Source organism: Henckelia pumila, chromosome 1 (genome assembly GCF_033568475.1).
Source record: "Henckelia pumila isolate YLH828 chromosome 1, ASM3356847v2, whole genome shotgun sequence".
NCBI lineage: Eukaryota > Viridiplantae > Streptophyta > Magnoliopsida > Lamiales > Gesneriaceae > Henckelia > Henckelia pumila.
Genome location: NC_133120.1, coordinates 165,124,441 through 165,137,980, shown reverse-complemented (window position 1 = coordinate 165,137,980; position 13,540 = coordinate 165,124,441). Strand labels below are relative to the sequence as shown.

Below are 13,540 nucleotides of genomic sequence, written 5' to 3'. Positions count from 1 at the left end.
ATTTTTTTTATAAAATGAGTTCAGTGATCAGATGAATTCATGCCCAAATCGAATACTGGGATCAGATCGAAGTTGATGGTCAGATAAGTCTTCGAATGAGTTCGTTCAGATCGATTGTTCGAGTACTATGACTTGGTTAAAATTCAGATGAAGTGTCCGAGAAGCTATAAGTTTGAAGGCAGATCAAAGCAGATCGAAGTACGAGAGCAGATCAGACTGATGAATGAAGGCTTATCGGGTTGGACCATGTTGACTTTATAATTGAGCCGTAAGTTATTTGACCTAAAGCCCAAGATGAAAGTCGGTGTAATTCTCTATAAATACAGATCAAAGCTACGCCAACGAGAATAACAGAAAATCAAAATTCTTCAGAATATATTGAGATAGAAAAAAGAGAGATTTTGGAGGAGAAAAGTAAGCGAAGTTTGTGACGGGAAGAATTCAAGAAATCAAAGCTTGAATTGAGTCTGTATCTAGCTTGAGAGTTTATCTTAGTCCATCTCTGTAATAAGCTCTGTGGATTGATCTTGGATTGTTCTATTGGTGATTAATAAAGTGATTGTGTTGCTCTCCCGTGGACGTAGGCAAATTCCTTGTCGAACCACGTAAACGCTTGTGTCGTTTATTTGGTTTCGGGTGAGTTGGTGATTGATCTGCGTGCGTTGGGTTTTATCTGGGGTTGTGTTCTTGTTTGGTTGTGTGATCGTTTGCGTGGTGAATTCTCGAATATTAAATTTCTGGATTGGTTCCTAACAAGTGGCGCCGTCTGTGGGAAGTGAAGCAAAGATGGTGAGATCCATGAAGTTTGATATTGAAAAGTTTACGGGCAAGAATGATTTCTCGCTCTGGAGAATTAAGATGCGGGAAATCCTAATACAACAAGGATTGGTGGAAGCTCTTAAAAATAAGGATGAGATGTCTCAAGAACAAGGATGAATTTCTCGAGAAAGCACACAGTGCAATTATTCTCTGTCTGGGAGATAGACCTCTTCAGGAGGTGGCCAGAGAAGAATCTGCAGCGGCTGTATGGATTAAAATTGAGAAGTTATACATGAAGAAATCTCTGGCAAATTGTCTGTATATGAAATAGAGATTGTACTCCTTTGTGATCAAGGATGAGAAGAACCTTGAAGACCAAATCGAATAATTCACCAAAATATTGGATGACTTGGAGAAAATTGAAGTAAAGCTTGAGGATGAAGATCGGGCTATGATACTTCTGAATGCTCTTCCAAAATCCTATGAAAATTTCAGAGATACTTTGCTTTATGGAAGAGAACAGACGATAACCTTGGAAGAAGTCATGTCTGCTATTCAATCCAAGGAACTTTAGAGAAAGTCAAACAAAAACACTGAATCACATGGAGAAGGTCTTACGGCAAGGGACATAAGTGATAGGAGGACATCCAAATGGAAATACATGCAAAAGTCCAGATCGAAGAGTCAAGGAAGATACCAGAACAAAAATTTGGATAATATGAAGTGCTATGCATGTCAGAAGGTTAGGCATCTAAGAAAAGATTGTCCAGAAAGGAAAGGGAAGCAACAGAAAAAACCCAAAGAAGATGATACTCTGGCCGTAGCTTCAGATGGATATGACTCTGCAGAAGTATTGGTGGTTTCTAAAGGTGATCAAAACCACGAATGTATATTGGATTCAAGATGCTCATTTCACATGTGTTCGATAAGATCTTGGTTTGAAAAGCTGGAAGAAGCTGATCAGGGTATGGTATTGTTGAAGAACAATCAATAATGCAGGATAAAGGGCTCTGGAAATATCAGAATAAGAATGCATGATGGGATCGACAAAGTACTCACCAAGGTGAGGTATGTTCCCGAGTTGAAGAGAAACTTGATATCACTGGGAACACTTGATACTCAGGGATACTCATTCAGATCAGGAGCAGGAAGTCTCTCAGTGTCGAAAGGATCTCTGGTTGTTATGAAGGCTGTCAAGAAGAACCTTCTTTATGTACTACAAGGTGAAACAATTATTTGAAGTACAAAAATTATTCAGGAACAGCAGGACAGAACCAAACAATGACATCTTAGGCTTGGACATGTAAGTGAGAAGGGATTACATGAGTTGTCTAAACAGGGTCTGTTAGGTGGAGATAAGATAGAATCACTGGAGTTGTGTTGTAGTAGCCCAGTTCGGGCAATTTACAAGATTAAGTGATTTTAAACATTTAAAAAATGACATATAATTTTAAAAGTTTCAAAACATGTTCAAGGAGTCCTTAGTTGGTGAAAATAAGTGGAAAATCAGATCTGAAACATCCAAAAATGGTAGGGTAGGTCTCGGGGGGTTAAATGAGTTCGGAAGGACCAAAATAGTTCGGAGCGTGCGGACAAATTCAGGCCATCCGAACTCATCAGAGTCAAGGTGTCAAAAATGGCCCGGACAAGTGATAGTTCGGACCGTCCGAACTCGCCGCCAGATTGAGGTGTCAAAATGCACTCTACACGTGGAAATCATGCCCGGATCGGAGCCTCCGAACCTAGTTCGGATCGTCTGAACCCAGGCCTATAAAAAGGGGTCCGAGGCTCTCATTTTGAATGTCAAATTTCCTCTCCTCTCCCGGTAATGGCTCTATTTTAAGGGCTTCGGGACTCTTTCTTTAAGAGTTGGAGTAGGAAATAGTATTTTTTTATAGAGGACAGTGTCCGCAGTAGCAGCCAGGCGGCGGAGCTCTGGCGAGGCGTTCAGGGGTCGTAGCTAGGATATGCCCAGGCCCTGGGGCTTGCGACATCAGTGGGCTGACGACGGACGAAGGTATGACTTTGATTCCCTATAGTAAATAAGGAGTAGACTATAATTTAATTAATCCTTTTAGAGCCTAGTAGATGATGTTTGGCATGCTAGGTAATGCATGATTATTTATGTTGTAGTGCTGGATGATAGACTTGGACCTAGATGGGAGCTTCTAGGATCTGCCTTAGTAAGGTACGAAAGTATTATTCGAGATATCCAAATTGAGTATGCATGTATTATGTGTTTGCATGGATTATGTGATTGCATATTTTATATGTATTTATATACATCATGTCATGACTGTATGTTGCATACATGAGTGATAAGTGCATTTTGTATGCATTAGTTCGTGATATTTTTATGTCTATTTTGTGTGTTTTCATAATGTTTTATGTGTGTTTTTATTTGTTTTAGTGCATGTGTGTGTATTTCACTCACCGGGTTAATTTTGTAGGAAAATAGATTTCTGAAGAATGAATTATAGAGCAGCCTTGGTCGAAAATTCAAATTAAATTTTAAAGAGATCCAAATCCGATCTCCACCGTTCAGAATGAAGTTCTATGTTTTAAAGCTACTGTACAAATTTCAGCTCGATCCGATGGCTAGAACTTAAGATATGAATTTTTCAAAATCGTCGCGCGGAGCAGAAAAATCCACTCGCTCGAGCGAGAGTCTATGCTAGCTCGAGCGAGCGAGACTTGCCAATAATTTTCCCAGACAGAAAGTTGCTCGCTCGAGCGAGCAGAGCGTGCAGAATTTGTATTTTTGGAAACTCTTGTTTGAATTAGATGCTATCTTTTGAAGACTCTTGGGCATATAAATACAAATCTAATCAACAGATTAAGGGTTCCGAACACAGACAACACAAGGGAGGCGGCTTCAAAGCTTGGGAGAAGATTTCTACACTTTTTTCTTTTTATGTTCTTCTTTATTTCATTTATTGAATTATAATTTCAATTATTGAGTAGTTTGTTTTCAACCAAGACGGCGTGATTGAGCCGAACAAATTCATGTAGAAAACTTGGATGTTTGTTTGGATTTTTCAGAGTTGATTTTATTTTATTGATTGTCAGATTTATATTTGTCTTGTGAATAGTATGATCAACTGTTTGCTTTCATGTTAATCGATAAAATGAGAAATTATTTTTATTAGATAGCTTACGTGATATATCGATAAAATATTAAAGCTTATGATCCTACAACAAAAATGCTAAAAAACAAGGGTGAAAAACCGTTGTTAAAGGGGTATTTAAAACCGATGTTAAAGGTCATGTTGTTAAAAGCACGGTCAAAGACAATGGTTAAAAACCGTTGTCTTTTCGAGCCAACGTCAACGGTTTTACAACGGTGAAAAACCGTTGTCTTTGGCTAAAAAAGACAACGGTTAAAAATTGGTGTCTTTTTTGCGCACTTTTAACATCATGGCCTTGAACATCGATTTTTAAAGATCTCTTTAACAACGGTTTTTCACCCTTGTCTTTTTTCAGGTATAAAAAAAAAAAAATTAATATACAATTTCCAATATTATAAATTCCTCAAAATTAAAAATTTGTAAAAAAAATTTAATATAAAGTTTTTCATTATTGTAAATTATTCAATTCAAAATTTGAATCCTAATTTCATGAATACTATATAATAGAGCTATGCTAATATGTTGATAAACTTCAAAACCACATCGATTTTTTTTCCTAAATAGAAATAAAGATTCTTCATGAAAGCCGCATTCATCCTTTTCTTTTGATTTGTCAATCCAAACTATAAATTATTCAAAAAAAAAAAAAAAATCATGAACACATGATTTTAAAAAACAAGAAACTCGCCAATTCCAAAGGCAACAAAAATCACTTACTAAACTAGTAAACTCAATAATCCAAAGGCTCACGTCTCTTCGATTACCCAGAATAAGACATGATACCTAATGCATAATCAGATAACCAATTACCACATTTCGAATAAAAAAACAGAGCTCTATATCTTTTAATCAAACACCAATTCGAAATTCCCTACCAAATATTCCCACAATTTAATCAAACACACTGCTAGAATCTGGACTTAAACTGAAATTCAATTTTAGGACCAGAGTCAATAAAAGCCAACATATAATGGTGGAAGTATACAATCATAGAACTTCAAAAGTATACAATCATAGAACTCCATTGTATTTGGTAAATGTCGATATGGAAAAAACAGAGATCGAGAATCGATGAAGAAGAAGAATACCCTTTTTTTTTTCAAAGTGCAGGAGATGGGCTTTCAATTTCTCACCCTTTTGTTCTATTGGCTTGAATCCTAATCAAATGATATAAAAACAAACATATTCTAATTCAATAACCATTAAGCATCTATTTTAACTCCATTTATATTTTTATTATGTAAACCCGTAACAATTTCATGAAAATATATTAAAATTTGTCCTAAAGTTGTGTACGTTGCTTTTCTGCTATACAATATTGTACTCCTATAATACTGGATTGATGACCATGCTTTTATCCTAAAGTTGTGCACGTTGCTCATGTTATATGTGTATGATGTATGCATTACTTGTGTTTCAATAGAAAATTCAAGTCCATAGCAACAAGAAATATCATATTTAACGCGAGACGAATTTTTAAAATAAAAAATAACTGGATTATTTTTTAAAATTTAAATTCCAAAAATCTGGTAGCAATATTTTCCAAGCCTGAACCATTTTGTGCTTCTCCGTGAGAAACCATTCCCGTAGTTTGAGTGTTGTTCTTTAGTTGAGCTTGGTGGGGTGGTGACTTCTTGTCATCTGTTACAGAAAGTTGCCATTTCAGTAGTATAAATATATGAATTTGTTCCTATTTTTATTATATATAATTTGATAGAAAAAAAATGTGAATAAATTTCTTGATTTTACCGCTGAATTGAGTGATCTCTTCCTCTTACATTCAACCTCACCCATTAATCAACAGTGTCCTTCTATTTCAACAGTGTCCTTCCATTTCCTGGAAGTAAGAAGCAATTTCTTGAAATAATTTCAAGAATGTTAAATTATTTGAAAAGTAAATGCAAATATTTCTACTAGGCAGGATCGCTTGAAGTATGAAATACAGCAAGAGCCATGGTTAATAGCTTGCATTTTTCCTCAAGTCTCCTGTTTGCATTGATCGAAATAACAAGAAAAAACTCTAGTCACAATTTCAACCTTTTGGAATCGTCATTCGCCGGTGCTGCCTCTTTGGAGGGATATTGAAACAACTAAAAAAAACATTCAAATACTTCAGTCTCACTGTCGCAAAGATACAGATTACTCCGCCACTTGGAGTGTTTCCTGTTCTATATAATTATTCATTTCTTCGTATGAGGTTTTGAAGGCCGACATATTGCAGCAAAGAATTGGAATGGCGGAAATCGAAAGAAGTGATATTATGGAACAAAATCATAATAAGTTACACATCTAGAAACCAAATTCCAATGAACCACAGTGATACAGTCAGTACACACAAGAAATAAATATTAAACCAAATTCCAAAGAACCTCAGCGAAGCAGTCAATATGCATTATACAAAAGAGAGAAATCTTACTTGTTCCTCAAGCTCTCCAAATACGCTTGATTTTCAATTCAGTTTCTAGGTCCAAGACTTTTGGTCTGCAATGAATTTATTCCATTGAGATGAATTAGCTTTAGAAGGAGAACGTAAATAAAATTACCTTGCATTGAATTTCCTTCTTATCTTTAAATTATTTTCATTTCCAGTAGAACATTTAAAGTATCATATAACCTTCAATGTATGTTTTTCTCATCATATTGTTGCTGCCACATGGTTAAAATTTGAAAAGGAAAACAACAGGTTTTGCAGCAAACATGATATAAAAACCAAAGGTCCAAAATAGGAACAAACCTGATCTGGAGATGCTATACAATTGCTAGGATCAGCACATTCAGCGACAAGTTCATCAGAAAATTCAGGAACAAAAGCAGAGAAATTGTGGATCCGTTTGACATGTATGCCTTCATTCGGGCTTTAAAGACCTGACTTCTTTGGCTCCTTCACCAAAGTCTGTTATTTTTCCAAACACATATATTCATTTTAATCAGTAAAAAATTATAACTGAAACTTGGTTTTTCAGCAACTTCTACTTGAACAAAGTGTCAATAATTAATCTTGCAACTTAATTTTTAGATGCAAATTAATTAATCTTACACACACACACACCAAGATTTAACATTATTTTTATGAACTAAAAACTTTACTTCCACAAAAAAAAAATAATGAAAATAATCTACTCTTAAAAAGGTAAACATAAAACTACAAAATCCCATCTTCAAGAACCAAAAAGAAAGAGCAAGCTTCATAGATTTCAACCGCCTTAGGCTGAAGCTCAGCCTTGTTGTCTTCAATGGTTTTTGAGTATTCCTCCAACATACAATTCATATACAGGTATGTATTATTTATATGACTTAAGTACGTACGTAGCTTAAACACATATAAAGACTTGCAAGCTTTGACGGAAGTGGATTTTTTGGGGTTCTCGAACACTTCTTGATCATTGGAAGAACCTTGGATTTCCAGTAATTTCACCATCTTTCTTCTTAAGATAATATTAGTAATAATAATTTTTGGGGAAAAAGAAAAAGACCGAGTATGAATGAATGTTTGGTGGAAATAAATTATAGAGTTGCAGAGTAGGTTTGATATATAAATAAACATTTAGTAAAAATCAGAATAAAGCTTCAAACCATCAAATGTGAATTCCAAATGGTAAAAGTAAAATAAATTTATGCAACACGGTTTTTTTTTATAATAATTTATACAACATAGATTAGGCATCAAAGCTTAAATTTTAATACATATCCTAAATAAGAAACGTTGACTTTCAATACAAACTTCAAGCACAGACGAATTTGAAGAGTGATATTTAGAATATCCCACAAACTTGAGATGGTTTCCGATTCACAAGTTCAAAGATGAGAAGAAAATTGCTAACCTCATTATCGGCACCTTCATTATCTTTGTAACATGTCTTGAGCAAGATGTCTTGCACCGCAGTAAGGTCCATTCATGTACAAACCTTTCCAAGAGGAGAAAGCAGGGTGGACAAGGGCAATACCATGGGGGTTTTTGTCAGACCCTAAAGCACATGCGACCCAACCTACGATGGTAAATAGCATCCAGTTTGTAAATTAATTTGAAACTTTGAGCTAATAGAGTAATAGCAAAAAGCCATAGGTTAAAATTGCAGTCACCTCAACACCAAGGCGTGCTTTCACAAGTTCAGCAACTTCAGCAAGATTTAAGTTCAAAGCTACCAGGCCACTCTTCCCAGGCTTCCCAAACAACAGTCAAGTTTAACAACCGACTTGGTGGATGATAGCCATGGTTCTTTGTTGGTTAAATCGGTAAATTCCGTCGATTAATTAAGTCACCTTAGGACATTAATATGTGACAGAAATGGCAGTTCTGATCAGATTCATGCTGAAACCTCCAAGTTAACAAGCAGCCAATTAAACTGTGACGAAATGACAACTACATGTGGAGACGCCACACTACATACCAATAAGTTTATGCTGCAGAAGTGAAAGTTCAAGTAAAATCACAAGAATTATACTTGTAATGCGACTAATAATAACTAACAAGGAATTGATACATACAAACTCCTACTAAAAAGATTAGAATTAGAGCCCATTATTGGTCCACTTATTTCCGGTCGAAGTTATCCTCATTCAATCATTCTCATGTGCCAACATGTAAATATTCTTGCCTACCCATCTAATCCTATTCATTAGCATAGACCACCCCACTCCAATAATAAAAAATATTTATAAATCAATAATTTTAATTTTTTAACACTTAGACATCGTTTATTCCTGATATCACATAATAAATTGAAACAAAAATATTTCGAGTCAAACATAAAATAAAATGACATAAAGACATGCAGATGAGGGCCGTGAGGAATCTTTTATATTAAAAAAAGATATAACATATGTTTGCAAAATGCCGCTGCCCGTTACCGTTAAATCATCGACATACCGGAAATCTATCCGAGGTTGGAATTTTCTAAATCGAAGAAGAAGCCCCCAGATTTGGAACAAGAAGTCGCACGGCAGATTTCGGTGAGACCTGGGTGGCTAGCAACATAAAATTAGAAAACAAGCAGCTGTACTTGAATATCTTAGGATCGAAAACAGCCTATTTACAAGCTCAAAATACGATCATAACAACAATCAAACGAAGAAATAGATTAACATAAACCAAGAACAACTCGCGACCTAGGCTTCTCGGATTCAAACCAAACGTGAGTATTACCTTCTGAAATGGGCATCACATCGAAGCTCTAAATGTGTGCTACAAAAACCCTCAATCAATTTTCGGTTTCGGCGTTGAACAGCCGCGAGATCGGGCGGCAAAGACATCGCGATTTTGAAGTAGGGAGTCATTGCGATTTTGAAGGTGATTCAGAGGAGAGAGAAAAGGGATCCGAGAAAATTGAAGGGCTAGAAAATATTATGTATAAAATTAATAAAAAAATTAATTATTAAAAAAGATTCAAAGACAACATTTTTAATAAAACCGTTGTCTTTTAAAACTTAAAAACGCACTCATAGAGAACGGTTTTTAAAAAACGTTGTCTTTAACCACTCAAAGACAACGGTGTTTTAAAAACCGTTGTGTTTTAATTTTAAAAAAGCTCAAAGACAACGGTTGTTTTTAAAACCGTTGTTAAAGATTAAAAAACAACGGTTTTTATTAAAACCGTTATCTTTTGAGTGTTGTTGCTTTTTAATTTTCTTGTAGTCTACACGTAAGCTATCTAATAAAAATAATTTTAATCGAGTCCGAAATACTCTTTTCCCAATACAGACTAAATCCTTATATCCGAAAGGATATTACTACTTATTGCGAAAAATGACCTTTAACGGCATGCGAATGCCATTAAGTGTCAATTATTTATCTAATTATCATATAATATTTTGGACACTTTCAAAATTGCTGATGATTTTATGTCAAATATATAATATGTATATATATATATATATATGATGTAGCCAAAAAATACAAGTATTACGTAAGGTATTTAGGTTGAACCTTGCGACGTAGAGTACTCACGTAGCGTAAGGTGAACAATGCAGCGTAAGGTAAATACGTAGCGTAAGGTGAACCTTGCAACGTAAGGTAAACACGTAACGTAAAGTGAACCATGCAACGTAAACTGAAACTTCGTGAATCGTTACCCGCGTCACAAAAAAATGTCAGAGGCGCCGGATGGTTCCCTGGCGTAGACACTAGTCAGCCAAGAGCACAATGATAATCTTCCAAAATAAGAAAGCTCAAGTTGGAGAGAAAAATGAGAATCCCTTGAATATGGAGATGTTCCTCAATTTATAGAGTTTTAAGAGTGCTTAATGGGCTTGGACCCTTGTATCTTGGGCTCAAGTTAATATTTAATAAAATTGAGATTCTAACCCATCAATATATATATAAAATAAATGTTTTTCAAGCCTTTCGAGTTTTTATTTTATGCGAGCAGTTTCAATAGATTTCGAACATGTTTGTATCTTTCGAGTTGAATTCGAGCTAAAAATTTTAGATTTCGATCGAGCTCGTGTTTATATACTAATTCCAGGTCTAAAATTTTCTTCATATTCGATAAACACAACACTTTTTTTCTTTAAGATAAGAATATAATGATGTAAACAGATGTATTTTTTTTAGCTTTCGCAAAGTGATATCACTTGTATGTCAATATTAATTTATTATCATGCATGTAATTTGAATTCATTTCATAAAGTACGGAGAGGTGAATGCATTTTTAAACGCATCAGAATAGTTAAATTTCTTGAGAGGAGGGAAATATATAAATTTAGGAGAGATTAATATAAAAAACTACAACAATAATCTCTAGTTCATTTTTTTAAAATTATATTTTAATACATCTGTTCTAAAAAAATTGAAAACTTGCTCTCTGTTTTTATTTATTTATTTATTTGCTCTCTTTTTTTCTTGCAAACAACTCAACATATAAAATTTAGTAAGAGTTTATTTGAAAAAAAAATTATTTATTAAATAAATAAATCATTAATAAAATTCTATTGGTTCTAAGAAGTAATTTTATATTGTTGGCACAAAGGCATGGGTTATACGTTTATATACGTATCTCAATTATAATATGAAATGAACGACAAAATTGGATATATAAAAAATCACAGAAATTCCTAGCTATAAGATGGGTTCGGATAAATTTTGTAAGATGAATCTCTTACCTTACTCGGCTTGTAGAAAAGAATTACGCTTATATCAAAATTATTATTTTTCAATATATATTGAGTTGATCGATCCCACAAGATTCCTAATTAATCTTGAAAAATATATGTGAAAATTATTTGCTATTGGAAAGGAACTATAATAAAAGTAATAGAAAAAATTAGATAAATGCATAATCATGAATATTAATCTGATACGGGTTATAGTTATATGCAGTTAACCATTTTATTTGCATAGTCAATTTAACCAAATATGATGTAAATCTGATTTCAAGTAAACCTCATAAAATCTCCTATATCTGCATGCATTCGTTTTTAATTAGTGTTAATATATGATATATATATATGTCCTCCACCGAGAGCAGTTCTCCGCGTATCTCAACTCTATTAGATTTTGTGGGCCGGGTTTTCTTAGATTTATTAATGAAAAAATTGGCATCATGTATTTAATCCAAAGACTAAAATAGAATAAGAAAAATCTCCAAAATCTGGATTCATGAATTTCTTATATCTTTTGATCTTTTCAAAATTAGAATATAATCGATATATTATTGTATTTCAAAATAGATAATCCCATTTAATCTTATTCGTTGCACATAATCCCACTTTATTTCTTGGCATATAGACACACACATATATATATATCCTTCCCATCAAACCAAATACACCACCATTACATTGAGAAAAATCAAAGAAAAAATAATGGCTTGTGGGGCTGTTTCAATAGCTATCTTGAGCTTTCTGGCGTCGACCCTCGTACTTTCGTCGGTTCCCCAAGTTGCTTCTTCTCCGTCGCCGCTTATAGACGATGTGTGCGGAAGTACTAGCAAGGAGATCAAAGAATTTGACACAAAGATGTGCATCAAAACTCTCGAATCTGAACCTCGTATTGCAGCAGCAAAAGATCTGCTAAGTATTTCGATCGCTTTACTCGAGTTCGCCATCTCCAACGTAAGCAAGAGACAGCTGTCTTACGTGCAAAAGCAGCTGAAGCAGACCGGATTAAAAGCAGATTACAAATACGTATTGCAAACGTGTGAAGATGCATATAAAGGTTTTGTTTCGTCATTCCAAAGTGCTCGGGGTGAAATTCCAGGAGAACCCGACACAGCAACATATGACATTATGATTGGGTATTCAGATGATATAGACACATGTCGAAATGCAATTACTTCCAAGAAAATTTCAGATGCTGAGATTTGGAAAGGGATTCACTTCGCCAATTTAATTGGACAAGTCTCATTCAATACCGTCGGCCGTCTTCCTGTGGATGGTGTATGATGATTAACTCTGAATATATGATCATCAACTGTATGAATTAAGTCTCTTAACATTTCATCCAATAATAATTTTATGGATCCGAGACTTGAAATTTAATGGTGGTTACCTTTCATTTGCATCAATTAATATGTTCATGTTTCTGGATTGAATGCTCAAAAGTCAAAAGTAACTCTGTGTGAAACCCCGAATTTTTATAATTTATATTTTTAATTCATGGTATAATTATATATTCCGAGATAATTTTGGGGATAGCGTATATATTTAGATTTTTATTTATTAATTTTGTGAGATATTTAGTTTACAAAAATAAGATAAGTAATCAAGATATAGATGGAGTAAAATCTTTAAGTGATATGATTTCCATTCAAACTTTGATTATCGAAATCCTAGTCAATCTTAAACTTCTTTTTGTGGTTATAAATAGATGAGCAAACCTTGTTGAAAATCACACCTAAATCGTCTTTATTTTCTCTCCTTATTTTCGAGAAACCTAGTTAGTTTGTAGGTTTAGTTTTCGGCCACTTTCTCTCCTTTTGTTGAGGAACAAAAATGCTGCAAAATTTAGTCAGAAAGTCAGTCATTTTCTTTCCTTAGGGTACCCGCAGTCCTGATTGTTGGAAAACGGTGTTCAGATCAATTAGAATTGATACCCGGTGCAGCGGAAGTTTAAAATTTTATTTTTATTAATATGGAACGATTCCATATCTGGGTATCAAAACTTTTACGATTAAATTCACACAAGTAAAACATATAATCACAATTAATGTTTTACCTTAAATCTCGAAACGAGATAATGGACTCCAACAGAATTTAATCTGCTCTTCTTGTATATCCCGGGAACCGATGGCGTCACGATCAATCACTGGAATAAGTTCCACGAATGGAAAACAGAAACCCTCTGATTGACTGCACTAGAAATCAATCAGAAGTTTGCGTAGAGAATAAACAGATATGATCTGTTAATTCAGAATTGTAATTTTTTGCAAAAATCACAAGACTGGATTTTCTCCGAAAGGGACAAGAAGATTTCGAAAATCCTCTTGAAATATTTTGTAGTGTTTTTCGAAAATTTGATAATGAATTGCATGCAATTTTCGAACCCACTACATATATTTATAGATAATTTCTAGACTAGGTTAAGTTATAATTGTGTTAGGACTCTAACTCCTTAAAGCCCACAATCCATAACTTAAGCCCAACAAGCCAAGCCCGTTGTTCTAAAAATTAATATAAAATTCATCGTGACTCCGATTGATAAACTGATTTCACCAATG

At 34.2% G+C, this 13,540-nt stretch overlaps 1 protein-coding gene and 2 long non-coding RNA genes across 6 annotated transcripts; 1 reads left to right on the top strand and 2 right to left on the bottom strand.

Moving 5' to 3' along the window:
* Positions 1-4,367: 4,367 nt before the first annotated feature.
* On the bottom strand, positions 4,368-5,705 carry LOC140875606 (uncharacterized). The gene is made up of 5 exons (XR_012148525.1): positions 5,637-5,705; positions 5,436-5,528; positions 4,976-5,044; positions 4,605-4,670; positions 4,368-4,510 (listed from the first exon to the last, which is right to left on the bottom strand). It is a non-coding gene; the product is annotated as an uncharacterized lncRNA (long non-coding RNA).
* On the bottom strand, positions 5,704-9,173 carry LOC140875605 (uncharacterized). Of its 4 annotated transcripts, XR_012148522.1 has the most exons (8): positions 9,031-9,173; positions 8,755-8,844; positions 7,968-8,288; positions 7,709-7,873; positions 6,622-6,780; positions 6,304-6,368; positions 5,925-5,977; positions 5,704-5,724 (listed from the first exon to the last, which is right to left on the bottom strand). It is a non-coding gene; the product is annotated as an uncharacterized lncRNA (long non-coding RNA). The 4 variants fall into 4 exon arrangements; XR_012148523.1 differs by lacking the exon at positions 5,925-5,977; XR_012148524.1 differs by lacking the exons at positions 5,704-5,724; positions 5,925-5,977 and having other exon boundaries at positions 6,018-6,368; positions 8,755-8,852.
* A 2,514-nt stretch (positions 9,174-11,687) lies between these two features.
* Positions 11,688-12,266, top strand: LOC140874375 (uncharacterized). The gene has a single exon (XM_073277661.1). The coding sequence runs from the start codon at positions 11,688-11,690 to the stop codon at positions 12,264-12,266; it is 579 nt and encodes a 192-aa protein (XP_073133762.1).
* The last annotated feature ends 1,274 nt before the right edge of the window (positions 12,267-13,540 follow it).

Coding starts and splice junctions, on each gene's coding strand:
- LOC140874375 (XM_073277661.1), top strand. CDS start 11,688: ATGGCTTGTGGGGCTGTTTCAATAGCTATCTTGAGCTTTCTGGCGTCG.